General features: G+C 42.8%; 2 protein-coding genes across 2 annotated transcripts in view; one reads left to right on the top strand and one right to left on the bottom strand.

The window, feature by feature from the left end:
- The window catches only part of pola1 (polymerase (DNA directed), alpha 1), a 149,531-nt gene extending 125,478 nt beyond the window's left edge, over positions 1–24,053 (bottom strand). The window contains exons 1-26 of the mRNA XM_083632051.1: positions 23,979–24,053; positions 23,336–23,457; positions 22,641–22,737; positions 22,409–22,486; positions 21,809–21,924; positions 20,847–20,909; positions 18,604–18,705; positions 18,263–18,422; positions 17,473–17,650; positions 16,494–16,663; positions 16,251–16,363; positions 15,493–15,606; positions 15,296–15,370; positions 9,569–9,707; positions 8,856–9,010; positions 8,524–8,608; positions 6,457–6,518; positions 6,086–6,175; positions 5,753–5,869; positions 5,376–5,551; positions 3,454–3,583; positions 3,028–3,150; positions 2,847–2,937; positions 2,623–2,747; positions 2,030–2,179; positions 636–758 (exon numbers count right to left, since the gene is read on the bottom strand). Of these exons, the coding sequence (XP_083488177.1) occupies positions 636–758; positions 2,030–2,179; positions 2,623–2,747; positions 2,847–2,937; positions 3,028–3,150; positions 3,454–3,583; positions 5,376–5,551; positions 5,753–5,869; positions 6,086–6,175; positions 6,457–6,518; positions 8,524–8,608; positions 8,856–9,010; positions 9,569–9,707; positions 15,296–15,370; positions 15,493–15,606; positions 16,251–16,363; positions 16,494–16,663; positions 17,473–17,650; positions 18,263–18,422; positions 18,604–18,705; positions 20,847–20,909; positions 21,809–21,924; positions 22,409–22,486; positions 22,641–22,737; positions 23,336–23,457; positions 23,979–24,027 (3,003 nt within the window). The 5' untranslated portion in view covers positions 24,028–24,053. The remainder of the gene's footprint in view (positions 1–635; positions 759–2,029; positions 2,180–2,622; positions 2,748–2,846; positions 2,938–3,027; positions 3,151–3,453; positions 3,584–5,375; positions 5,552–5,752; positions 5,870–6,085; positions 6,176–6,456; positions 6,519–8,523; positions 8,609–8,855; positions 9,011–9,568; positions 9,708–15,295; positions 15,371–15,492; positions 15,607–16,250; positions 16,364–16,493; positions 16,664–17,472; positions 17,651–18,262; positions 18,423–18,603; positions 18,706–20,846; positions 20,910–21,808; positions 21,925–22,408; positions 22,487–22,640; positions 22,738–23,335; positions 23,458–23,978) is intronic.
- A 1,813-nt stretch (positions 24,054–25,866) lies between these two features.
- LOC310797615 (choline-phosphate cytidylyltransferase B-like) overlaps positions 25,867–26,828 on the top strand; it is a gene marked incomplete at both ends in the record, with an annotated part of 30,349 nt that continues 29,387 nt past the window's right edge. Inside the window, one exon of the mRNA XM_083660009.1 lies at positions 25,867–25,947. Coding sequence (XP_083516135.1) covers positions 25,867–25,947 — 81 coding nt within the window. The remainder of the gene's footprint in view (positions 25,948–26,828) is intronic.

Raw genomic sequence — 26,828 nt, 5'->3', positions numbered from 1 at the left:
GTGTGTGTGAGTGTGTGAGTGAGTGTGTGTGTGTGTGTGTGTGTGTGTGTGTGTGTGTGTGTGTGTGTGTGTGTGTGTGTGTGTGTGTGTGTGTGTGTGTGTGTGTGTGTGTCTGTGTGGCATTTTGTTACTGGCAAAGAGTTTCAGGAGGGTTTATCAATGTCACAGTATTAAACAGTTCTCTTATTTTGACAAAAGAAACCCAAGGAGAAAAAAAAACTCTGATTTACAAGGAGTGGAGGAGAGAGAGAGAGAGAGAGAGAGAGAGAGAGAAAGCTGTAGAGAGAGAAAGGGAGATGAAGGGCGAGAGAGGAGAGAACGGAACACAAGAGGGTAGGAAGAGAAAGTGACAGGGGGTGGTGGTGGATCAGAGGGAGAGGGAGCAGTATGGATGTGGAACTTTATGCAGCAGTGCCCTCTTGTGGAACAAAATGGAAGTGTTTTGAGATATTTCAATTGTGAGGAGGGACATTTACTGTCAATGGGAGGGACATAATCAACAGATCAACAAACATCAGCATTTGCTGTGTGTGTGTGTGTGTGTGTGTGTGTGTGTGTGTGTGTGTGTGTGTGTGTGTGTGTGCGTGCGTGTGTGTGTGTGTGTGTGTGTGCGTGCGTGCGTGTGTGTGGCTCACCTCTCTGCCCTTGTGTGTGACCAGGGCAGCCAGTGGTTTGGCATAGAAGCGGCTGTAGCTGAAGCCCAGGCAGCCGTACATGCTGTTAGCAGTCAGCTTCAAAGCCTTCTGACGGATGTCATACTGATGCACACACAGATACAGTTAGGCCAAACAATCCACATACTGTATATACAGATCCTTTCCAAAAGATTAGAATATCATGGAAATAACATGGATGACTGGGCTTCAGCGGATTGTCAAGCAAAGACGATTCAAACATTTGGCAGAGATTCAGAGGGTGTGGACTGAGGCTGGACTCAGTCATAACTGAGAAGTAAGTAACTGCTGATTTTCTTCACACTATTCTAATTTCTTGAAATACTGTATTGGGGGTTTTCTGGAGCTGTAGGCCAAAATTATGAAAAATGAAACAAGTCAAGGCTAGAAATATTTCACTTTGTGTGTAATGAATCTATAATCTATGAAAGTTTCACTTTTTGAAAGGAATTATGGAAAGAAACTAACTTTTCAATCATATTCTATTTTTTTTTTAAGGATCTGTATATGTTTATGCACACAATACTCAGACTGAGGCTATGGTTTTCATTCAAGTGTTTACATGGCTTCAAGTACTCACAATAACCCAGCGTGTTAATGTGGACTTATTTGATAGGTCAGCTCATCGTCAGCTGTTGTCAAATGGCCAATCAGTTTGTCAGAAAGCACTGATGCACCCACCCAACACCTTGTTGCATTATTCTGCGTTAGCTCTCAGAGCAGAAGATGACATGATGTACTCATGCAGCACATGACTTGTGAGTGTCGCCATGTTGTCATTTGTGTAAACAAGCACACCGCCCAGTCGCCCAAACTGCTTCTGGCTCAACTTCTTCCTTTGGACCCTTTTAAAAACATGAATGAGATGGAGGAGCTATGGTGTTTGCGTGGCCAAATGGCCTGAAGATTGAGCATAAATGTAGGTGTGCTAACAAGGTTATGTTTACGATTAGGACGTTACTAAAGCAGGCCAAGGCATTTGCTTGACAAATGCTACAGTTGGACAAGTTAACTTAGCAACACTGCATGTTGGTGTGTGTGTGTGATGATCAGTTACACAAAACAGCAGCAAGAAAACAATAACATTCCATTAAATATTAAAAGGGAGCAGCAAGTAAACACTTCTTGAACACTTATTCCACACAAGGACTTTGTGTCTGCGTGTGGATATGTACAAGAGCACGTATGTGTCTGTCTATGAGAATGCACATACTATACTGTACATTGTAATGTATGTGTGTACATTTGTGAGTACCGGTAATTAGATATACGGTAGTCATGTACTCTGTGTGTGTGTGTGTGTGTGTGTGTGTGTGTGTGTGTGTGTGTGTGTGTGTGTGCGTGCGTGTGCGTACCTGCAGGTAGAGGTCTGGGTTGATGTCCTGCTGTTTCATCAGTTGTTTGACCTGTTTACGCCGTTCCACCAACTTCCTGATCTCCTTGGGCAAGATTCCCATCTCCAGGTCGGCATCCGGAATGTCCGGAATCTCGTCCGATTCATCCTCCTGTTACCGTGGAAACAACTTGTCACTTTTTTTTTGGGGGGGGGTCTTTAAGAGCAAGTCAGGTTGTTGGAGAGCTGGATGGGTGACACTTCACTCACTTGACCTTGGAATCATTTCCTACAGGTCATGTCTGCTCTTTATTAAGCGGTTATCTAATTAATAGAAGGAACTGCACGTTGTATTATTGTGAACATTTTACTCCAAATATGACGCTTCATATTGCGTTCACACAACTCCCATGATCCTCTCCTTGTATACACAGCCCCAGTTCACTGCATACAGATAAGGACATCATCCTGAAAGGACTAGATGACAGTTTGGGGTGTAATAAAAATGATTTGTTTGGTCAGACCCCTGGCTCAACAACTGACAACCATCGAGGAAGAGGCTTGTGTTTGTGTAGACACACAAACATATTCACCAACACACACACACACACACACCTCAGTCTTCTTGTGCGAGTTGTGAACCTCCCTCTGTACGGTGGTGAAGCAGATGTTGAACTCTTGAATGATTGAGGGATACAGGCTGTTGAAGTCAAGCAGCAGCACAAACTTGTCGTAGAAACCTGCGGAGAGACAGAGGGTTACAGATATGAACACACGGGCATATACAGAATCATTTGATATGAATTTAAGCGCTGAAATCTCAAACCCATCACACTTACCAACTTTAGGATCCAACACCAGACCTCCAGCATAGGTCGCCTTCTTTCTCCTCTTGCCTTTTCCTGCATCCACCTCTTCCTCTCCCTCAGCCTGGCACAGGAATGAAGAAGACGTGTTAACACGATTGTATGACCGACACTATTTTCCCATCAATAGAACTGTTATTCTGTGTGGCTGTACCATCTCGTGCTGCTGCGTCTTTTTGAAGGATTGTTTGTCAGGGACGATGTAGTTCTTCTCATGGAAGGCGTGAAGCAACAGGAACTCGTTCCTCTCGGCGCGACCGCCCATCAGAGTACGAGACTGCAGAGCAGACCAAGGAAGCCAATCAGGTGATGCGAGCGGATCATGAGCGCATCATAAAGCAGATAATCAGTTGATAAAAAGGGAGAGAATCCATCCAAAATAATTAAAGTCCGACCTGACCCAATTTCAGGTCAGATTTCTGAACCAAGTCTGACAGCTGATGGTATTTTTTTTAGCCCTAATAAAACTAAACCCACATATTTTACTAAATAACTTAGCTGCAATGTCAATACTTTCAATGTTTTTTCCTAGCTGTAGGGGGTGCTTTGAAATGTAAATGCTGATGTTTGTGTGCATTACCATGACGTTGCCGGAAATGTTGGTGATCTGCAGGGCCAGTGGCAGCACATTGAGTTCACACATGAGCTGGAGGATGAGCTTGGCATCTGTCCAAGTCAACTCCAACAGGTAGAGCAGGTGAGGAGAATCACTAACAAACACACACACATGGACAGAGACATAGATAGGTCCACACTGACTGCGTTTACATGGACTTGAGTATCCCGGTAATGATTGGGTTTTTGAAGTATCTCGTTTTTGTGTTTGTGTAACCTGCATTGTGTTGGCAGTAGGGGTGTCACGATACACTCAGTTCACGATACGATACGTATCACGATACTGGGTTCACGATAACGATACGATACGATACGATTTTAACAATATTTTTTTAAACTTGAATAATGACAATATATGACTGGAAAAGTAGTATTTTATTTGAAATGCACAAATACAAAACATGCTGTTGTGGGAAATTGTTATTACAATAACAACTAGAAAAAACATGAGATTGGAGATAAGGCTTATCTTGAAATAGAATGAGTTACACCGTCACTTAGATTTACTTTGAACTAAAAGGTTTCTCAGCAGTATAAATTCTCATTATGCATCTTCAGTTTTTCTTCAAACTCAAACAACAAGACTTTTCTTAGTCTATTTTTTATGCATCTTCAGTTTTTCCTGTCAAGTAAACAGTTTTGCCAGAAACTCAATTGAATGGTTTCTCTCCTGTATAACTTCTCATGTGTCTCTTCAGAGACTTGTTCAACTGAACTACTTTCCACACATTGAACTTCAACAAACAAAGACGTTTCTTTGTCTACTTTTGAAAAAAAAAAAAAAAAAAAATTCACGATATGAGATTTCATCTCAACGATACATATCGTGACGTTTTACTATCGCGAAATTTCGTGGGACGATATATTGTGACACCCCTAGTTGGCAGCGACCCATTTTAAGGGCTTGCTCAGTAGCTCAGCTCAAAGTAGCACAACCACTTGGCCAAGCTGACCGCAAATGTGCTATCATCCTATGCTTTCGATATGACTGGGAGGTAACAACAGACCCCTCCAGTACCCTGTTGAAACCCGTTTAGCCACGGTGACGTTACAGGTGTTTCTCTCAACCTGGGACACAGGAGACTTCTTGATCCACAGTAGATGTGGTGTGCAGAGCCTCCTACTGGTAACGAAATGAATGGCTTCACTTGGTGACCATTAGCTCTCATATATAGACAAAGTACAATAATGTAATAAAAGCAAAGCACCATAATAATAATGTATATTATTATCTGCCATCTCCTCTCTCTTTTGCGACAATGCATGAACATAAAATGTTTGTGTGTGTAAAATGTAAAAAAGAATTACCGTAGCTGATTATTCGGTGGCGATATTGTGGTCTCATTTTCAATAGCCACAGTCAAATGAATTTAAGGTCAACAACACAGTCAGATTAACGATTTCAAAATTGCCGATTTGTGATGTAAACATCACAGGAGGCAACAGGGATATGAATAACCAGATTTCTCTGTGTTCCATGTAAACGCCATATCCCGAATATGATCATAACCGGGATACTTGGGTCCATGTTAAACACTGATGCGTATCATAAGTACACAAACACACAAAAGATGTTTGATGGGAAGACATATTGTCAAGTACCATAGCTCATTTAACAGCCACAGCAGATGAAGGAAGTGACCCGGCATGTTTTAGCTATATCGTGCAAACACACACATATTTACATTATAAGGTGTTCCACCAAGAGAGATTCTGAGAAACCATTTAATGGTATGTGCGTAGAAAAATAAAATTCAGTAGTAATTATAAGTATAATTATTTCCCAGTAATCATGGACCCTACACTACTTTGAAGTGCATATATATATATATATGTATTCATACCATAAGAGTGTGGACTTAATAAGTGAATCTCACAGACACACACCTGTAAAGATTTTTGATGTTCTCCTGTGGGAGAGTGACTCTCTCCATCTTCAGCACCTGTGCAGTCAGTTCAGTCAGGTGGTAACTTTTACAGCGAATCAGCTCCTTGGCCGAGATCTCCACGTCGCACACCAGACGACCACAGGTGGCGCTCTTCTCTGCAAAGGCACCACGGCCCTGCAAGCATCCAGGCACAGGCACAGGCACGCGCGCGCGCACGCACGCACGCAAACACACACACACACACACACACACACACACACACACACACGTTTTAAGCATAGTCAATAAAGCATCTCAATTATCAATCAGTTTAGTTTTCCCGTTAAGAAACAAAGTCTTCTTCTACTCCTATTTTTTTTATTTTGCTCTTCTTACCCCTAATTTGGGCATATTGGCTCTCCTAAGGCGTCCGATCTTAGACCAGTGTGGAACCTTGCAAACATTGATCCGCTGCAGGAGCACTTCCAGCTCAAAGCCAAAGATATCGTGACCCTACAAGGTTGGGGAAAAGGGAGAACAGGTCAGCATATTATTTGTATCGTGCAGAAACTTTCCCCTATTCCTGTCGCTAATATATTTTTCAGTGCATAAAATGTGTCATGAGTCTAGGACAAAGTCAAACAAGTCAACCCTAACCCTCAGGTGTCTTTACACAGCAAAATATATCCATACATAAATCCAGCTATGATCCCAACATCCTGTACTCACCACCAGCACATCAGGGTCGATCTTGTGCATCTTGGCCAGGAAGAAGCCGAGCAGAGTCCTCTCTGTAGCAGCGATCTCCACCTTCCCATTCTGACAGACACACATACAAGGCGACAGCATAACCGGATCATCTCAATGGTTTAGTCACATACGTTCAGCAGCAGTGTCTTGGTGCTGCAAAGTATTCTACACCAATTCTTATGGAATTTTATCATTTCACAAAATATGATATGATCACCTGTTCTTATACTGATGAAATCCTAGCTGAAACTTTAATCTATCTGATAATATCAAGATACATATTTTCCTGTTTCTATGAAAATAAACAAGGAGATCAATCAAACACACAGGTCAAATATGTGGCCACTCACCTTCTTCCTCACAGCCTCTTTGAAGTCGTAGGGGAAGATGCAGTCGTTGGGTTTACTGACCACTGAAAGAGACGAGAAGATCATGGTCAGGGTTCCTTCATGTTTCTCATTTAACCCTGGCTAGACCTATTCATTTGGAATAAGACCATACCACACGTTCGCAAAGCTGTGTTGGAGAGGTGCAAAACAAACGGGGATCTAGCGCTGCCAAATTTTTTATTTTATTATTGGGCAGTCAACATCCAAAAAATAAATATCTGGTATAAGTCCTTTGTAAGTGGAGCTGGCCCAATTTGGTCTCGTATGGAAAAGCAGGCGTGTTCACCAATCTCCCCGGCTTCTATGTTGTGTGCTCCGCTGCCAATGACTGTAGGTGTCCATACGGATAATCCTATTGTGAGAGGTACCCTACGCATATGGACCCAATTTCGTAATCATTTTTGGCATACAGTACGCAAGCCCTGGAGTCCATGCCTCTTACCTTGAACCCCCTTTTTAAACCTTCTTTGACAGATACAGCATTTCAGTTCTGGTATGGAAAGGGAATACGTTGTGTGGAGGACCTTTTCATTGATGGGACGTTTGGTTCCTTTGATCATTTTGTTAAAAAGTACAACTTACCATAGTCTCACTTTTACAGGTACCTACAAATTCGAGATTTCACCCGCACACATTTCTCAACATTCCCATCTAAACCTCTGGCTTGCCCATTTGATGATTGTCTGAAACTTAATCCCTATTTACCAGGCTGCGTATCAAATTTATATTGTATGATTCAAGAAATGGAAGACTATTCGCTGCACCACCTGAAAGTACAGTGGGAGGAAGACTTGGACACAGAGCTCTCTGACGAAATCTGGAAAAATGCTATCAGTAAAATACATAAATCTTCTGTCTGTATCAGACATGGTGTGTTACAGTTTAAGATACTCCACCGCTTACACCTTTGTAAAGCCAAACTGGCCCGGATATATCCTGGCTCAGACCCAAATTGCATCAGATGCCATCAGTTTCCGGGTACTCTAGGCCACACGTTTTGGACTTGCCCAAAATTGTACACATTCTGGTCAGACATTTTTAATACATTCTCATATATATATGTCAAAAACAGATTGACCCAGATCCAATTACTGCAATATTTGGGGTTGCCCCTACCAACAGTGGGATATCCAGACATCAATCAGATCTAATGGCCTTTTCAACATTACTAGCTCGCCGGCTTATTCTTTTTAGCTGGAAATCGCCCACACCTCCATCACACTCACGCTGGATTCGTGAGGTAATGTCATTTCTTAAACTAGAAAAAATCAGATGCACAGTCCAGGGCTCTCTGGAAAAGTTTGAAATTACTTGGCACCCTTTCTTAGATTATTACCATAAGGAATTTGACGCAAGAACTTTAGATTAGTAGCCCCCAACATCTCTACCCTACCCTCTTCCCACCCCCCTCTTGTTCTTTCCTTGTCTCTATTATTTTGGTTTTATTTTTACACTTGGTTGTCATTGCATCACAATTATTCAGGAGATTGTATACATGTAAGGCATCATGCAACCATGCACCTATTTTGTATTGTCTGTCTTCTACGGGTTTTGTTTTTTCTTGTTTGTATTGCTTAAAAACGAATAAAAACAATTTGAAATAAAAACTCTGGCTAGACCTGCTGTATATCTTGAATCAACTTGATGATTTTGGTTTTGACTGCTCAGCGCTGACTAGGTCATATGACACTCTGGCCGAAGGTTATTCTAAACAATATGTGAAATGAATGTCTGTAACATTGTGTGTGTGTGTGTGTCTGTGTCTGTGTCTGTCTGTCTGTCTGTCTGTCTGTCTGTCTGTGTGTGTGTGTGTAGGGACTAATAATATTTTCCAATATATTTCCTTTCTTTCTGTGCAATTCCCAAACTTATGTTATTATGATATGTTTCCAGGCTTTGCAGGGATAGGGATCCTGCATATTAGACCACAGTGCTAAAACCGAGAGACCAGTGTTTCCCTCAAGTACTCTTGAGGTCTCTCAATCAAGCATGAGCTAATAGCACATTAGCAGCTTCATCATCACTCACCACAGAAGTGGGTCTGGTACGGAGGCTGAGGTGCAGCTTTGTCCATATGGAACTGATGATGGACCAGTGCAGCCAGGGACACGATCTGCAGATAGAGGGAAATACTAGTATCAAGTCCTTCCTCACTTCATGTCTGAATGGGCAAGGTATTTATATCATTATATATATATTATATGATCAGAATTTGTGTTGTTTCTTGTGTCTCACGTGTTTGTTGCTTACTGTGACAACGGAATGTCCCCTCGAGATAAATACAGTATCTAATGCGTCTATAAAAGTCAGATCAAATGGAACAGTAGTCTTGAGTGTGCGTATGGGCGGTGGCCTCTGACCTCGTTGTGGTGTGTCTTGGGGTTCTGAACAGTCTTGAGGCTGATGGCCATGACGGTGACGGGTGGAGGGGACAGGTCTTTGACCACAGTGATCAGGTCACTCCTCAGGGCCAGAGCCTCCACCTTACACCAGCTGACCGGCTGGCTGTTCAGCTCTACAGCAGGAAGAAGAGGTGTGTTAGCCCAGTCATGTCTCATTTCCCAGAGGTTTGTGCAGATTCATCTGTTCATCTGTAATATCGACAGCTTTGATTCCTTATGCAAGAGGCTCAAACGTGTTATTCAAAGGAAAGGTTGCTCAGGACAGAACCTGGAGGGGGGAAGGGGACATTCTTGTGCTGTGCCGAATTCCTGCCATGCAAAATCAAACTGAACTAATAATAAATAAATAAATATTCATTATATTCAAACTGCAAATTGAAAGCCTTACTGCCCTCCTAACTTACATTTTCCATTCAACAAACACCAAAGTATTGGTTCACCGTTCAAGGTATTGGAAGGTAGTATAACCCAAGAGAATAATAAATTCTGGTTGACATACAAGTCTCTCTCTCTAGTCTCCATCCAGGAATACTGGATGCTGGTAGGCTAAATTTGGAAAAACAGCTGTCTGCTACAGTATGCCTAACTCAACAAATTGCTAATTTAAAGATGCGGTATCAGTTATAGAAAAATTAAGTCAAAATTCTATGCAAAAGCATCATCCTCCTTACGTGGTGTCTTGATGTCCAGCCAGCAGGGTCCTCTGATCTTCCTGCTGAGGAGGAAGTGCTCCAGACTGGAGGTGTTGGTTCCAAAAACATGGGAAAAGGTCGCCCCCTTAAGGTCGGAGGGCAGTGCAGGGAACTCAGCCTGCAACACATTATTGCACAAACAGATGACAAATGTGTATTCAATTGTCACACAGTGAAACTATGGGGCTGGACCACCTCTAGCTGCTGTGTGCGTACACGTGTGTGTGTGTGTGTGTGTGTGTGTGTGTGTGTGTGTGTGTGTGTGTGTGTGTCACACGCCAAATTCAGGTCATGCTGTAATTCAGAGCTGTGGCTTCATCAGATGGCTTCTAGTCTCCTGGTTGGGTGGCGTTTGGACCTTCGGGCCAATCACGGTGCTTAAAACACGGTAAACTTACTCCACTCAACCGGGATGCCGAGCGACATTAACCAAATACACATTCAAATGACAAGCACAGACAGTTTACTCAGCTGTGGAGCTGACAGGTTGTGTTGTGAGCACAGACAGTTTACTCAGCTGTGGAGCTGACAGGTTGTGTTGTGAGCACAGACAGTTTACTCAGCTGTGGAGCTGACAGGTTGTGTTGTGAGCACAGACAGTTTACTCAGCTGTGGAGCTGACAGGTTGTGTTGTGAGCACAGACAGTTTACTCAGCTGTGGAACTGACAGGTTGTGTTGTGAGCACAGACAGTTTACTCAGCTGTGGAACTGACAGGTTGTGTTGTGAGCACAGACAGTTTACTCAGCTGTGGAGCTGACAGGTTGTGTTGTGAGCACAGACAGTTTACTCAGCTGTGGAGCTGACAGGTTGTGTTGTGAGCACAGACAGTTTACTCAGCTGTGGAACTGACAGGTTGTGTTGTGAGCACAGACAGTTTACTCAGCTGTGGAACTGACAGGTTGTGTTGTGAGCACAGACAGTTTACTCAGCTGTGGAGCTGACAGGTTGTGTTGTGAGCACAGACAGTTTACTCAGCTGTGGAACTGACAGGTTGTGTTGTGAGCACAGACAGTTTACTCAGCTGTGGAACTGACAGGTTGTGTTGTGAGCACAGACAGTTTACTCAGCTGTGGAGCTGACAGGTTGTGTTGTGAACATTTCAATAAAGAAAAAAAACGACAGTCCTCCCTATTTTCAACCTAATGTGAGTGCAATGTGTATAGTGAATTCAACTGGTTTGTTTCTATACATTACATTACGTCATTTGGCAGACGCTTTTATCCAAAGCGACTTACAATAACACATTTTTGTCAGCAATAGAGCAATCAACTATGCAACACAGTCTATGACAACTACAACTTCTGAAGGAACAGTGGTACAAGTTTAGTTCAGGTTTTTTTTTTTTTTTTTTTTAAGAGAGAAAGAAGTTAGTTCAAGAAGGGCCCAGATGGAGCCTGAAAAGGTGTGTCTTTAGTCTTTTCCGAAAGATCGGCAGTGATTCGGCCGTCCTGACCGAAGGTGGAAGCTCGTTCCACCATTGAGGTGCCAGGAACGAGAAGAGTCGCGAACGGGATGAGCGACTTTTGAGCCCCCGTAGTGGAGGAGGGGCGAGGCGTCCTGCACTGGTGGAGGAGCGGAGGGAACGGTGAGAGATTTGGAGACTGACCATAGATTGTAAGTACAGGGGGGCTGTCTGGTGTACTGCCCTGTAGGCCAGAACCAGTGTTTTGAATTGAATGCGTGCCGAGATGGGAAGCCAGTGAAGGTCCGGGAAGAGGGGAGTGACATAAGAGAATTTGGGTTGGTTGAATACCAGACGGGCTGCAGCGTTCTGAATGAGCTGAAGCGGTCGGATGGCTGCAGCAGGTAGCCCAGCCAGAAGAACATTACAGTAGTCCAAGCGAGAGATGACCAGTGCCTGGACCAGGAGTTGTGTTGCTTCCCTTGTGAGAAACGGACGGATTTTGTACAGGGAGAACCTACAGGAGCGGGCAGTTGCTGCGATGTAGGCTGAGTTGGACAGCTGATTGTCAAGGATCACTCCAAGGTTCTTAGCTGTTTGAGAGGGAAACACCGTAGTGTTGTCAATGGATATGGAAAGATCAGTGAGGGGACAGTCTTTCCCAGGGAGGAAGAGTAGCTCTGTCTTACCAAGATTCAGCTTGAGATGGTGGGCAGACATCCAAGCACCAAAGTCTTTGAGGCATGCAGCGATACATGCCTCGATTTGGGTCTATGAAGTAGCTCCATTATGAGCGAGGCTAGGCTGCTGTGTTTCTGCCTCTCCATCATGTTCACTTGTTCTCACCATGGGGAACAATGTTAGTGTTGAATCCCAAAGCAGTTGGCTCAATAGACCCTTTTCATGTGGGCCATTTTGTGTCGAAAAGGCAGGGTAAACACAGGTGAAAGCAAAACACTAATGAGGGTTTCCAAATTCCAATCATGGAAGTTGGAAACCCTCATTAGTGTTTTGCTTTCTTTTTTTTCTTCTTTTTTTTATGCCTTTTCATATATATAGACAAAACAATCAGCAACATGTATAAAAAAAAAACAACAAAAAAAAAAAAAAAACAACAACAAGAATACAGAAACATCACCAACAATGACAAAACAAAAACAAACAAAACAAACAAAACAAAATACCGTATATACATGAAACGCATCACCCTTCCATGTTTGATTGCTGATCAATTGTTGGAAACAACTTCATGTCTATCACAACCATCACATCAGTAACTCACATTCCATCACAAAACGTACAGGTCTTATTCCACCAAAATACAAGTATTTCATTGAACCCTTATCTTTATTCAGTCGTCATTTCTGACCTAACTGATGTCCATAATGACCATATATCACTAAAGTTGTCCATTTTAAATTGTATTTTAGCTGTAATCATTTCCATGATGGACACCTCATTCACCTTTTGTTTCCATTGTTTTATGTTTGGGGGTTGTGGCTGCAACCATAGGACAGTAATATTTTTCTTAGCTATCAAGAGCATAGTCCTCAATAAATACAATTTCTTTTTTTCCATTGGAGTTTCTGTTGGAATGCCTAGGATAAATAATTTTGGATCAAGATTTAATTTTATATTCAAAATGCATTCTATTTCCTTTTTCACATCCTCCCAGTACCCCTGCAGCTCAGGACAAGCCCATAGTATATGTGAAAGGTCTCCCTGTTGGCCACAACCCCTCCAACATAATCCTGATGATTTTCCATTTAGCCATTATGGCAGGAGTTCTGAAATACCTATTTTTGACCTTCCAGTCAAACTCCCTCCAGTTTGGACTGTTTGTTAGTTTATGACCAGACATACACGCTTCATCCCATTCAATTTCAGAGATTACACTATTCAATTCCAGTTCCCATCTTTTTTTGCTGTCCAAATCTTTATCCCTTAAATCATGTTGCAATGCTTTGTAGAATTTTGAAATTATTCCTTTCTTAAGTTTTTCTTCCTCCCCTCTTATAATGAGTTGTTCTATGTTTGATGGATCCCTTAATATATTTTCCCATTCCTTGTTTTTCTGGAGATAATGTCTAACTTGTAGAAATTTATAATGATCTTGGGCAGGTAGATTAAATTCCTCACTAATTTGTTCAAATGATTTTAGTGTTTGCCCATCAAATAGTTGGCCAATATACACCAGTCCCCTATCCATCCATTTCTTAAAGCCTGTATACAAACTGGCTGGTTGAAAGTCTGGGTTTAATGCAATTTTAGTAGCTCTTGATATTGAGTTTGACAATCTTAACACGTTCACTGCCGTTGACGAGTCAACTCGTCAAGCAGAAACCAACGGTTGACTGCCAATGACGAGTCAACTCGTCAAAAAAAAAAAAAAAAAAAATTGACGGTGGGACGTGGATCACCGAACGTGTACAACCCATTCCACCGACCCACTAAGTGGCGACAGTGCTCTCCAGACTAGAGAAAGCGAGCCAAAACTGCAGGGAAAAGCGTGAGGAAACCATTCTCATACTGTAGAATGGTTTGGCGAAAACGCTTTCGCGCTGGCGCACAACGGTGGCGCATTCCAAAAATAGACTGGGTGCAACACACTTTGAAACACGCAGCATAAAGCCCAGAATCGCAAAAGCTTCATCAAAGCTCTCAACCGAAACCCCAAGAAACGAGCGAGCCCTATCCAGGCTCGCCCGATGAGGGGCCGCCAGGCAGCAGAGAGGCAGCAGAAACTCGCTTGTGACACACCCGCTGCAGAGCCAAGGAGGGAGGAGGAGAACGCCCACGGAGGGAGGAGTTTGAAGGAGAGGGGGGTGCGGGTGCTGTTATGGAGGAAAATACTGTTCAGAACAAATTGTTTAGATGTCTGATGTCTTTGATGCCAAAAATAAATGGTTAAAGTGACTGTTCTATCGAATTTCACAAAAAGGCATTTTTTCATTTTCAGATGCTGAAACCATGCTGTATTCAACTGCTAATGCCTACATAACTACTAACTCTACAAACTACGGTAACTCTTTTAGACAGAGAAAGCACACATTCTATTACCGTAGTTCTTTTGAGATATTTTGTGTTCACAAAATCCTAGCAGAAAATAATCCTCGGCTCTTGAAAGATGAGCCAGAATCCTCAAAAAAAAACCTTGGCAGAAGCTACCTACAGTAAAAAAAAAACTGTTGGCAGTGAATGTGTTAACTTAGTCCTTATTTTTGTCCATATTTTGAAAGTGTTCTCTACCCATTCGTTTTTTATTCTTAGTTCTTAGTGTTTTGCTTTCACCTGTGTTTACCCTGCCTTATCGACACAAAATGGCCCCCGTGAGAAGGGTCTATTGGTACGGCTGATGCCACTTTGCTGCTACTAGCTTGTTATCCAGAGAGGTCTGATGATCACAGCGCTTCCCACTAGGGCTGTGGCGATTCACTTATCTCCCGATTCGATACTATCACGATTCTTGGGTGCCGATTCGATATATATTGCGATTCTTAAGTATTGCGATTCTACGATTATTGCGATTCGATATTACGATTTATTGCGATTTTTGTTTAATTTTTTCTTTTCTTTTTTCAGTTTGTTTGCTTTTTTACACTAGATTAGAACATGGGAAAAGTTGAATCATACACTAGAGACTGTATATTATATCATGAGTAGGGCTGGGCGATATAGTTAAAAACAGGGGCGGACTGGGATCATAATTCAGGCCGGGCATTAGATACCAAGCAGGCCAGGCCGATATGGGCTGACACGCGTGAAATTTGGGCCGTTTGAAGCCCAATTTGGGCCGTTTGAAGCCAGATTTGGGCCGTTTGAAGTCCAATTTTACAATGAGATGCACCCACTTTAACCCTGAAGTGTAATTATTACTTCAGACTAACTAATACAGTAATAAAACCACTAGTAAACCAGTAGGCAGAGCCTGGCCTGCTGTTCAGTGAGTGGCCTGATTGCGGGCACCCAAAAAAAAAAAAAAAAAAAAATTGCGATTATTGATTCTGGAATAAAAGATCGATTCAAAAAATCGTGACATTAAAAATCGCGATACTTAGGTGAATTGATTTTTTCCCCCACCCCTACTTCCCACACACAGCGTAGCCCCCCTCCCTCCGCTGTGAATGGATTGATAACCCCCTCAGCTGGTTACTATTTTCACCCAGCTGGACATTTATGCACTAGTGGAAAACCGTGTGTGTGTGAGTGTGTGTGAGTGTGAGTGTGAGTGTGAGTGTGAGTGTGAGTGTGAGTGTGTGTGTGTGTGTGTGTGTGTGTGTGCGCGCGCGTGCGTCTACTCACAGAATATCTGACTTCCAGGTACTCGCTTTGAGTAGGCACATCAGGAATTTCAAAGGCGTAGTTCCTCTCCACTTTCTGCAGAGAGAGAGGCACAAAAGACAAACATGTCATGTTTTCCACTTTTTCCAGAAAGCTACATGCATGTTTACACAAATCACATGTGCTTTATGAAATCCATCACTGGGTTTAGCACTGACCTTAGACTTGAACTTCATGATCCTGAACTTCTCAGAGAGCTCGTTGAACTCCTGGTAGACATCCATCAATCCCACCGGTGTGTCCGACACCTCCCCAGTCTTGGGGTTCACTTTCTGTTAATAAAAGAAAAACAAACGAATTAGCAAAAAAAAACTCGCTGAAAAGCCCCAGCAATGGCTGGTAGAAGCAGTGCAATGGCATGTCTAGCTATAGTTGTTGCTAGTATCATACAACAGTAATATAAAGACTAGGAGGAGGCATACTGTATTTTATGATATAATAACACATGAAGGAATATTAATTTTGCTTTTTAAATCCAATAAATATAAAATAGGACATTGTAGCAATGTTATGGATTTGTGATGAAATGGATAACAACAAACCAGCTGGACTGAAAACCTCAGTTTAGAGAAAACCAAATACTGTCAAATATCCTTATACCAACAAAAACAAGTTTTTAATGTTGTATTGGGCCTGCTCACAATAGAGAATCTGGCCTGGTCATAAAAATAAGCCTTCCCCAATAATACTGTTCATCATCATACCTGTCATCAGTGGAAGATTTGTTTTCATGTGCCCTAGAGTTTTCCCTACAATCTAACATTAAAAAAAGGAAAACATTTTATCGTTTCTTAAGACACGGGGATCGTGTCGTCTCCATCGTGTTTCCCTCTGCTTGCTATTCACCGACTGACACATTTTCCTATTGGAGTGATAGTCCTGTGACTGTCATGTGACCAAAGAGCAAGAAACTCACATGTTCGCGAGGTAGGAAGTACATGGTCCTCTCGATGTTCTTGACAGGCACGCAGCAGCTCACAAACGCCTTGGCAGACTCGATCCTCACCTTCCCGAACAGGTACACCACACCTAGGGCAGTTTGTGTAGGTTTTACATTTCAGCCTCTGTTCTTTGAGCGTGAATGGGGATCATAGGTTTGGGTGTTCTGCACTGTTATAGGGGTAGCATCCTTTATGCTTTAGGTGGGGATATGCCTTACCTGGTTGGCTGAACGGCTCCTCGAAGGCATCCAGCCAGTAGAAGCGGAAAACCTGCTCTCCGTCCGGCCCCTCCACCAATGGCAGTTGGCTGGAGTCGACCTGTACCTCTGCTGGAGCCTCGCTGACTCCGCCCTCCTCTTGTCCCCATGAGCTTCCTGTCCTGTTGGACCTGGTAGAGGAGAGAAGGGGGAGGGGCTAAAGCACACAATCTCATGCTACTTTTTTTTGTCTTTCTTGCATCTCTTTAATGGACAGAGAAAGGGAGACGTGCAGAAATCAGGCTTCAAAAAGAGGTTTGTTTGGGTGAAATTTGTTCACCTTTCTCCTGGCAAACATGATGCCAATACTAGGGATGGGCATTTCTAGCAAAAACACTATTCGAAATTCGCTGGCCAAAGTCGACTTTTAATCGAAATTCGAAAATAAAAATAAAACGTAAAAAAAATTAAAAATGTAAAAAAAAAAAAAAAAAAAAAATTGTGAGTGAAATGTTGCATTGTCTCCCCTGATTCTAAGTACCGGTATAGTCGAATCGCTTGGTTTGAGCAAGGAAAACAATTTTTATAAGCATTTTAAGCAAGGTTTATGGAAAAATGAATGGCGGATGAAATCCCATGAAGAGGGAGAGGTTGCTTATAAAAATTGTTTTACTTGCTCAAACCAAGCGATTCGACTATACTTAGAATCAGGGGAGACAATGCAACATTTCACTCACCAAAAAAAAAAAAAAAAAAAAAAAATTCAATAAACGAATTTCGAATTTCAATAATAAAAGTCGACCTTGATAATAACAACGATTATTCGAAAATTCGAAATTCGATGCCCATCCCTAGCCAATACTGGAGTGATGCTGGATGCAGATTCATGCTGGAAAGTCTGAATCTACCTTTACTGGACATCATCCATTTCATGTATTAATCCATTCATTCACTCACATGAGGATGGGCTCCTGAGGCTCTGATCCATTCATTCACTCACATGAGGACGGGGTCCTGAGGCTCTGCCTTGGGCTCCACTTTAACTGAGGCCTCTGCTGCTGCTTTCGGTACAGGCTCAGCCTCATCTTTAAGTGGAGGCCTTTCCTCCTCTTCCGCCTCAAGCCCAACATCCATTGGCTCATCAAAGTCCACGCCATCAAACGCCAGGGCATCATTCACTGAACAACACATTCAGAGGGAGTTACAATAAGCGGGCGTATTTGTGGCGTTAGAAAGGAACAAATTAATGAACAATAAGCAGAAAGAAAGTGTATATTTCTGTATGGATGGGAGGGAGGCAGAAAGAGACAAAGAGAGACTAGAGGGCAGTGCACTCAGTAGAGTGCATACCTCCGCTAACCTTTCAACGACCTTTCTGTTTGGAACTTAGGTGCCCTTTTGTGATTGGCTATACCCAATACCATGCCCTCTTGTGGCCAGTGGGCATGCAAAGTTAATCAGTTTGTCCTTGGCTCATGACCAGCCTTTCTACAAAGTTTCGTGGTGTGTTACGTGAATCTATTTGGAAGTTAAGCGCCTTTTTGTGATTGACCATGCCCATTGACACGCCCCCTTTTGGCCAGTGGGCATGGAAAGTTAATCAGTTCTAAGTTGGCCTATGACCTGCCTATTAGTCAAGTGTTGTGCAAATCCGTTCATAACTTTTTGAGATATCTTACAGACAAACAAACAAAGCGGTGGCAAAAGCATTACCTCCGTTGGCGGAGGTAAAAATGAGAGTGACAGTGAGAGAGAGAATAGTTTCAGAGTTGGTCATCTGTCTTTCTTACCCTCCTCTTCGTCCAGCTCTTCCACTTTCGCTCTCTTCCTCTCCACTGGAGGGCCGGCTGAGGAGGGAGGAGGGCGGGCTGATGGCCAGGGGGCGGGGCTCAGGTCCGAAGGGGGCGGTCGGATCACTTTGCCCTTTAACCCCACAGCTGGGGGCAACTCCTGCGATCACAGACGTGACATCACGCTACAATTATTTGGCTCAAATGTTCCAACTTGCCCAGTGATTTTAGTGTGCAGATCTATCAAACAGTCAATGATGTGTCATCACACTGGTTCTTTATATGCAAATGATTGCAGACAAAACTGGTTTCTTAACATAACTCTGGTTGGGTTGCAGTACCTTTGGCATCTGAGGTTTGAGGGAAAACGGGTTCATGGGAGAACCAAGGGACTTCTTTTTCTTCAGAGTGACCACTGGTGGAGGAGTCACAAAGGATGCTTTCTAGGAGGGAAATAGCATCATACATCAGATTAGCTATGGGCAGTGACAGCTGGAGTGGCTGAGTAGAAGTAATAAAAACGAGACAACAAAAATATCACAGCCAGCCAGTAAGGTCTGAGGAAACACCATATTAGGGATATATTAGAGCAGCAGGGAGGACTAGTGGTTAAAGACAGGAAGGTCACAGGTTCAATCCCCACATCAGTCGTATGTCCACTCCAAGTGTCTACATGTAAATGATTAGCAGGAACCACTTGGTCATTTGTGAGGAACAGCTAACTCAATGCTGCTACCATCCTGTCTCTGCAGCAACAGGCAAATATGACAGTTAGCTAGCATTTATTTATGTTGAGAGGTTCAGTACAAACAATCTAAAATAGGTTATTTACAGGGATGGAAATCTATCAACAGGGCACAGCAGTGTTTCCCACAGGATTTTCAGTTGTTGTGGTGGGGGACCACAGGGTAGGGGGGTGCCAGGGAAAATGCTCCCCCGCGAGATTTTTTTTTAACATTTTAAAGTAAAATGCATGAATTTGGTGTACTTTGAGAAAGCACTTAACACGTTCACTGCCAACAACGTATTACTCCGTCAAAAAAAATCCAACGGTTGACTGCCACTGACGTATTACTCCGTCAAAAAAATGATTTTTTTTTTTTTTGACCGTGGGATGTGCATCTAACCCTTTTACATCTCTTATATAATTATTGGAGCCACCGAACGTTTACAACCCATTCCACCGACCCACTAAGTGGCGACAGTGCTCTCCTGACTAGAGGAAGGCAAGCAAAAAGCAGCCATTCTCATGAAAATGGATGGGGGAAAACGCTTTCGTTTTCGCGCTGATTGCTGGCGATGCGGGATTGCAAATTTGCATAATAGATTACAGGTGGAACACACTTTGAAACACGCAGCATAAATATGACCAGAATCGCAAAAGCTTCATCAAAGCTCTCAACCAAAACTCCAAGAAGCGAGCGAGTCCATCCAGACTTCCTCAAACAGCGGCCGCGCAGACAGGCAGCAGCAGCAGCAAAGCAGTGAGACTGGTGACAAGCTTGTGACGGCCGCTGCAGCCAAGAAGAACGCCCACGGAGGGAGGAGTTGGAAGCAGAGGGGGGTTTCCTGCTGTTATGGAGGAAATTACTGTTCAAAACTATTGTTTAGATGTCTGACGTCTTACTGATGCCAAAAATGAATGGTTAAAGTGACTGTTCTATCGAATTTCACAAAAAGCCGTTTATCTCTGAATAATTTTTCTGACGCTGAAACCATGCTGTATTCAACTGCTAATGCTTACATAACTACTAACTCTACAAACTAACTCTTTTAGACAGAGAAAGCACACATTCTATTAGTTCTTTTGAGATATTGTGTGTTCACAAAATCTTAGCAGAAAAGAATCCTCGGGTCTTGAAAGATGAGCCAGAATCCTCAAAAAACCCCTCTGGCAGAAGCTAACTACAGTAAAAAAAAAAACGTCTGGCAGTGAATGTGTTAAGAGCAAAATGAAAAGGCTAGATCTATGAAGAACATGTCATCATTACTGTGCTGTGGGTTTACAATGACAAACTACATTTCTCCCTATAGGTCAGGGATACTCAACTTGCTTTGCCCGGGGGCCACTTTCGTGAAATGATAGAAGGCAATATACATTTTTATGTAGCGGATTGTAGGTTTTTGGGGTGTCAGCCGGAGTTTAAGCTGACAATGTTGTGCACACCGGATAGTTAGTTAGGTTAAGTACATACATAAGTGCCTGGGTAGCGAGCAGATGGCGGTATTTGACAATTTAGCAGCTAAATCATAGATTATTGAAAGATATTCCATATTCCAGACTGAAATGCTATAACAGAAGTGGAGTATTGGCCAGAATGACATGAACATTTGGACACTTATTCAGCGGGTATCTTGTATGTTGCATTCAATTTGGTCAACATCCTGTTGTGGCGGTCAAATCCCGTTGTAGCGGTGCGCCATAAATTCCCCTATGTATGGGAAACACTGTCACAGTAACTATCTAGTGTGTTTTTCCACTCAGCACCAGCAATATACAACTACACATGTTGTTGTAACCCTAACTCTGACTGTCCCAGGGTCACATTGTCTCATCCTGCATTTTCTAGAATGGGGGACCAACCTCAGAGTGCAGGTCCTGTAAGATGTCTCCTAATAGGTCGTCTGTGGACAGGTCCACATCTTTCTGCAAGAGACAGAAGAGACACATGCATGGTGAACAAGTGAATTAAAAAGGGATCAGGAGCAAGACAAAGTGCACATCTACCTCTTTTATAGGTCTAAATGCTGACTGCTCGCATGCAAAACATCCCTAAGCTATAATATGTGCTTTCCTACTCATTTCAAATACGTCAACAAGAACACATGAATATGTGATGAGGAGGATGAGAAGGAAACAGACTAAGGGTGCTTTCTCACTGGGGGAACGATTGCTTTCGTTCTGTTCCGTGCCCGCGCACGGTTGCCCCCCCTCCCCTCTCCCCCACTGGTCAGCTTTCAGTTTCAAATGTGTTTTATTTGAGCATCAGATACAAAACATAAGAAGAGAAAAGATATAAGAAAAGAAAAGGCTCTCCATTAATTTAGTCTCTCGGTTCTGATCCTGAGCCCCACCCTATTCTTCCGTCAATCGTTAGCTTGTTGATATTGAGAGGAAAATGTAAATTTTATTTTGTAAGTGCAAGATATTGAATTAGAGGTGACCACACCTTATTATCAAAATATGGGAGTTTGTCCATAAGAGTTTCACCTTCTTCTTTCTAAGTGGAGTGTGTTCATAAGAGTTTCACCTTATTCTTTCTAAGTGGAGTGTGTTCATAAGAGTTTCACCTTATTCTTTCTAAGTGGAGTGTGTTCATAAGAGTTTCACCTTATTCTTTCTAAGTGGAGTGTGTTCATAAGGTCGCTAAGCCACATCTTTGTGGTAGGGGCTTCCTTTTTTTCCAGTGCGTGAGAAGCAATCGAACGAAAGCAATCGTTCCCAGTGAGAAAGCACCCTAAGATGAATAACATGCTGACAGGTCTGTTGAGGTGAGTGATACAAACACACGAGCAAATCAAAGATGCCAACGAGCACACACACACCTCAGCAGGTTTTTTAACATTGCTGTTCATGAAGAGGGTCTTGATGCTGTTGGGTTTGGCTACAGCAGTTTTCTTCACATTTTTCTTAGAGGCTGCTCCTTTAGTGTCCGCTTTTCCTGCAAACACACACAAAATATACTCACACAGCAGCTAACACTTGTGAGAAACACATCTAAGTGGTCACACTAAACTAAGAACACACGTGTACACATTCACAGGGTACACCGGTATGCAGGTCGGAATCCTGAAGTTCAATTCAATCAATTTTAAGACCTTTTTTAAGACTTTTTCAATATATTTTAAGACCTCAACGCCACTTTCGTCACATCAGTGATAGGGGGTGTAAATCACAAGTTTCATCACGATACGAGATTATATCGATTATTTTGACAAGGATACGATATTTGCTGATATCACAAAGTCTGCCACCACAATATGATATCGATTAAATTCAGGGGTCTGCGATCGATATGAGATGATATCATATGAAGGGCCTTAATTTTCCCTAAATTATTTATCAACTTTCCATACTTTTCAAGACCCCACGGATACCCTGCATTCAAAACGCACATAGTCTAATGCATGTCTAAGGGTGTTTACCTTTGTCTTTTTCTACTATATCATCTTCCAAATCGTCATCGAAGATTTCCCTTCCATCTTCCACATAACCGACTCCATCTGAGAGAAGAGAGGAAACGGAGCAGGCATGTCAAACCAGCGTGGGGAATTAAGAGTCCACTAATCATTTTGTCTAGCCACCTTCACAGGCCAATGGATATTTTTCTGTTTACCAGCTACTACACTTGGCTCCCACTCTATACACGAGACTCACCGTCGTCAATGATCCAGTCATCATCTTGTCTCTCTTGTACCATCTTCGAATACTGGGCTTCATCCACCTCCTCATACACACTGCTAACCTCCTTCACCTGGAGAGTTTGCACAAGCGAGCGCATTGATTGACAATCACGAATGACACCTTCCCTCTTGGAGATCATCACATAAAACTCTGCTGGGGAAAAACATGCCATTGTTCTTCTCATCAGCAAATGGACATGACTCAAATCAATGCATTTTCCAAATGGCATAAATATGATTCAACCAGCAACACTTAGTTCAATTAAATCTGTAATTACTGTGACTTTCATAGAGGATACAAGCCATATAACGGCTTTGTCTGTTATTATTTACAACATTCTTCCCCCAACATGACACAATAAGGGTGGTACTGAGTAGTGTGAATAAACAACAATTTATTGAATGAAGTGCTGCTTGATAGATGATAGATCACTGGACAGAGTATGCTGAATTTGCTGTGGACCCTAACAAGTAAAGTCATGTTCAGAGGTGTGTGTGTGTGTGTGTGTGTGTGTGTGTGTGTGTGTGTGTGTGTGTGTGTGTGTGTGTGTGTGTGTGTGTGTGTCAAATTAAGTAAGGAAACATGAAATTGCCACATCTTGGTTACAGAAATATACAAATACAGACTGTGTGGTATATATCCCTAATTGCACACACTGACTCTCTCACCTCATATTTGATCTTCTCGCCCCTCTTTGCTCTCCTGAGCTGCTCCAGTGCTGACTTCCTGCCCACCTTCTCTCTCTTCTCCCGTCTGGAGCGGGACACAGCCAGACTGCCTGCGCCATCACCTGAGGAGAGAAGAGGGCGGCACGTTACATCACAGGAGGATGATGACGATGCAGCAGCAGGTGCGGACGTCACGTGACAGTTTGCCTGACAAACTTTTTCAAGCAAACATTAGTTTCTCATGCTCGAGATTCTGCTCATAGAACATTCGTGGATATTAAAGGTCGTTTTTAGTACATCATGGTAAGCGTTTCAGCTACGGCCCAGATGGTTTCTTTAACGTTACAGTTACATTTTACTGTTTCTGTAATGGAAACTAAGGTTAGCTTATTTCATGTAGTGCACGAGACCTAGAAAGTTGTAATGTTCTCGTCACTGACGATAACGTTACTTAACACGAACCCCAAAACAGAAAACGACGGTTATGTTTGACAGCTAAACGTGACTGAATTGATACAACAAGCTTGTTCCCTATCATATCGTAGCCTATTACAAGCTCCTAGCTATTGTTGCATTAGCAATTATGTCATTTGCTTTCCCCGTGCAAGAAGGCTAGCTAGCAAGCCGGGCAACAGCAACTCACCGCCGTCCGGATTGTCCATGTCTTTATCTGAGTTTGATACCGGGGCCATAACCTTAACCTTTCCTTTATCGTTAGTTTATTGTCCAAATGCAGCCCAGTCTCCTGAAAGCAGCAGGTCAACACAACAACAGAGCTCCACTCCGCGCCAAATCTCCACTCCTTCCCGGCGGAAAGTCATATGCAGGAAATGACATCACGGTACGTCAGCCATTCAGTTTCTTGGTACATCCGGTGCCATTTCCTTTATTGCCCCATGATGGCAGTGTTGTGTAACGTTTGGCTGTTGTCATGTCAGTGTGATATATTTAACGAAAATCGCAATCTCCCTGTAATTGTGTTTGTTTGTGGTACAAAATAGTGAGATTATAGTGACTTCATCGTATGCCAATATCTCAAGGTAGATCGATAAGATGATCACAGGATTTTCTGTGCCTGTGCTGTGATATTTGTATAGGCCCTAGTTTAGGCTACTACTTCTAAAATTTATAGATGTAGCTACTTTATTGTCAGGGAAATTCATTTTGTTCAGGTCAGTACAAAATGCAAGCAGACAGAAACAATGTATAAAAAAGTAGGTAAGATCACAGCAATAAAATATCACAGTAATCAAGACCTGTAGTGTAAATGCGGCCTTGGACCAATAGAAGACATAGCCTACATAATTCTAAAGTTATTCTGTGTGCACCTGCATGCGGAAGGGGGGGGGGGGGGGGGGGGGGGCTTAGCATTACAGGGCCATCTTTTCCTGTGGGGGGGGGGGGGGCAAGAGGGTTTGGGGGGGTTATGTTTGTTTGTTGATGTCGCAGAGAGGAAGAAGCTGGCCCTCCCCCTGTTTGTTTTGAATATAGAGGCCGCATGCTCATACCAGAGAGCAAGATCTGAAAGCAGGTGCTGAGGTTATAGGAGTAGTTCTTTCCCAAAGTGTGCCTGCTCGTCTGCATTCAGGGATGTGTTCCAGGATAGGTGCTGCCTGCTTATCCTGAAGCTTGTTTCCATAGCGACTTGGCGGGACTTTTGAGTGTACACAAAAGATTCCTGTCCCAGATTGGAGGATGAAGGCGCGCTGGCGCGAGCTGGGGCCACAGAGACACTGCAGTGCGTCCAACAAGGGAATAACAAAGGCTGTTTTGTCCTCCATCCTGGCAGCCTAGTTTTTTGTTGTCCAATTTTTATTGTTAATATTTGTATAGGCTATTAGCTACACTGTAGGCTACATCAGTCATTACCTAATATTATTATTGGGACAGTCAACACTAGCCCTACAAGTAGGCTGCTAACCTAAAGACAATTTTAAAGTTTGTTTTTTATAACCTTATAATAATCATGATTTATAGGCTGATTGACAGTGTGTCTAACAATGAAATTCAAACAGATTTAGCAGTAGGCCAATATTTGAATGTGCTTCACAGGAATACAATAATGTTTCCCCCCTAATGGGATAAAGTTTATCTTACCTTATTATCCGTTTTATTAACATACAATACAATTTTGTTTTTGAAATAAAGTTTTTTTTTTCAATCTTCAATAGGCTACATGTTGCACAGCAGATTATAAATGCCTAGTGGGCCTAGTCTAGAATGGGTTAATGGTAGCCTACAGTCTATGCCTGTGAGGTCTGGGTAGCTTGTTAACCCGCTGTTGTCGCAGCTCATCACTGGTGATTGGTGAACAGCCGATCTGTCCCTGTCCCTACTGGAACAGACGGACTCTCGTCGCTCTGCTGCGCTACACGCTGTGCTGGACCCCACAGACAGACAGCAAAGCGCTGCCTCCTGTCTTGGACGGACCGGGTCGGCAAACTGACCGCAAGGCAGGCAAGGCAAGTGGCCAAGTGACGAACAAATAATATTCACATTGTAGCCTACATTGTTAACTTTAAACGGACACCATGGTGAAACAACGACGGACCAGAGCGCACTCCGGTTATACAGCTGCTGCGCCTCACTGCTGCAGGAGAGGACCGTTCGAAGTAAGCCAGCAAAGTCTGCACTCTATACTAACTTTGAGTTTTATAATATTCCGCTAGTAGTCCAGTCACGTGTAGTCCAATCTCACATCACTGGCATCATGTTGACTCAAAGCTGTTCAAAACTTTCTAGAGGTTTCATGCAAAAGTTTTGCGCTCCAATATGGTTGGAATTAGCAAATAGGCTACATTCTTCTTTCTGTAGCCTAATGCCTCGATCTGTTATAGGCCTATGCAACTATTCTAACACATCATGAAACTGCTGTATCTGCTCTAAATATACAGAAATAGCAATTCAGCTACTGTCTCGGACATTATATTTAATTTGACACCCAAAGTTGGATGATAGCCAAAACGTGTTAGGCTACATGTATGAACACTATAAACAAGCGGGCATATTTTGACAGAGAAGTTGACCCTCATTCAAAGATTGTGATGAATTTGCTGGCACTTTTTATGGATACCACTAGGGGACTTTTAAGTGTAGCCTACACCTACATCTGAATTGTGTGCTGTTTTGTAGCCTAGCAGCGTCTGCAAAAACATAGCCTACAAAACATCTATATGAAATAGTCTATAGACCTCTATAGGTCTATAGACTATTTCATGCAGGGTTAAGGGAACAGGCTAACTGTAAATCTAGTCGCAGACATACAGTGATGCTCAGTGCTGTTTCCCACTGATGGCGCTATGTGCAGCTCAACCAATCCTGACCGTTTATGCAAATGAAACTGGACTGCTGTTCTCTGATTGGTCCCTTCTCGGATCTCTCTCCTCTTTTCCGTCGCCATGGCGAGTGCATCGCTGCCATGATCGCTGCTGACAAGGCTGCTGGAGTGTGCACAGCAAAGATCGTATATTTAAAACGATGAACCACTACCCCA

The sequence above is a fragment of the Poromitra crassiceps genome (genome assembly GCF_964638095.1).
Source record: "Poromitra crassiceps genome assembly, chromosome: 2".
Classification (NCBI taxonomy): domain Eukaryota; kingdom Metazoa; phylum Chordata; class Actinopteri; order Beryciformes; family Melamphaidae; genus Poromitra; species Poromitra crassiceps.
The sequence above is the reverse complement of the archived record's forward strand: the minus strand, read 5'-3'. Positions and strand labels throughout refer to the sequence as shown.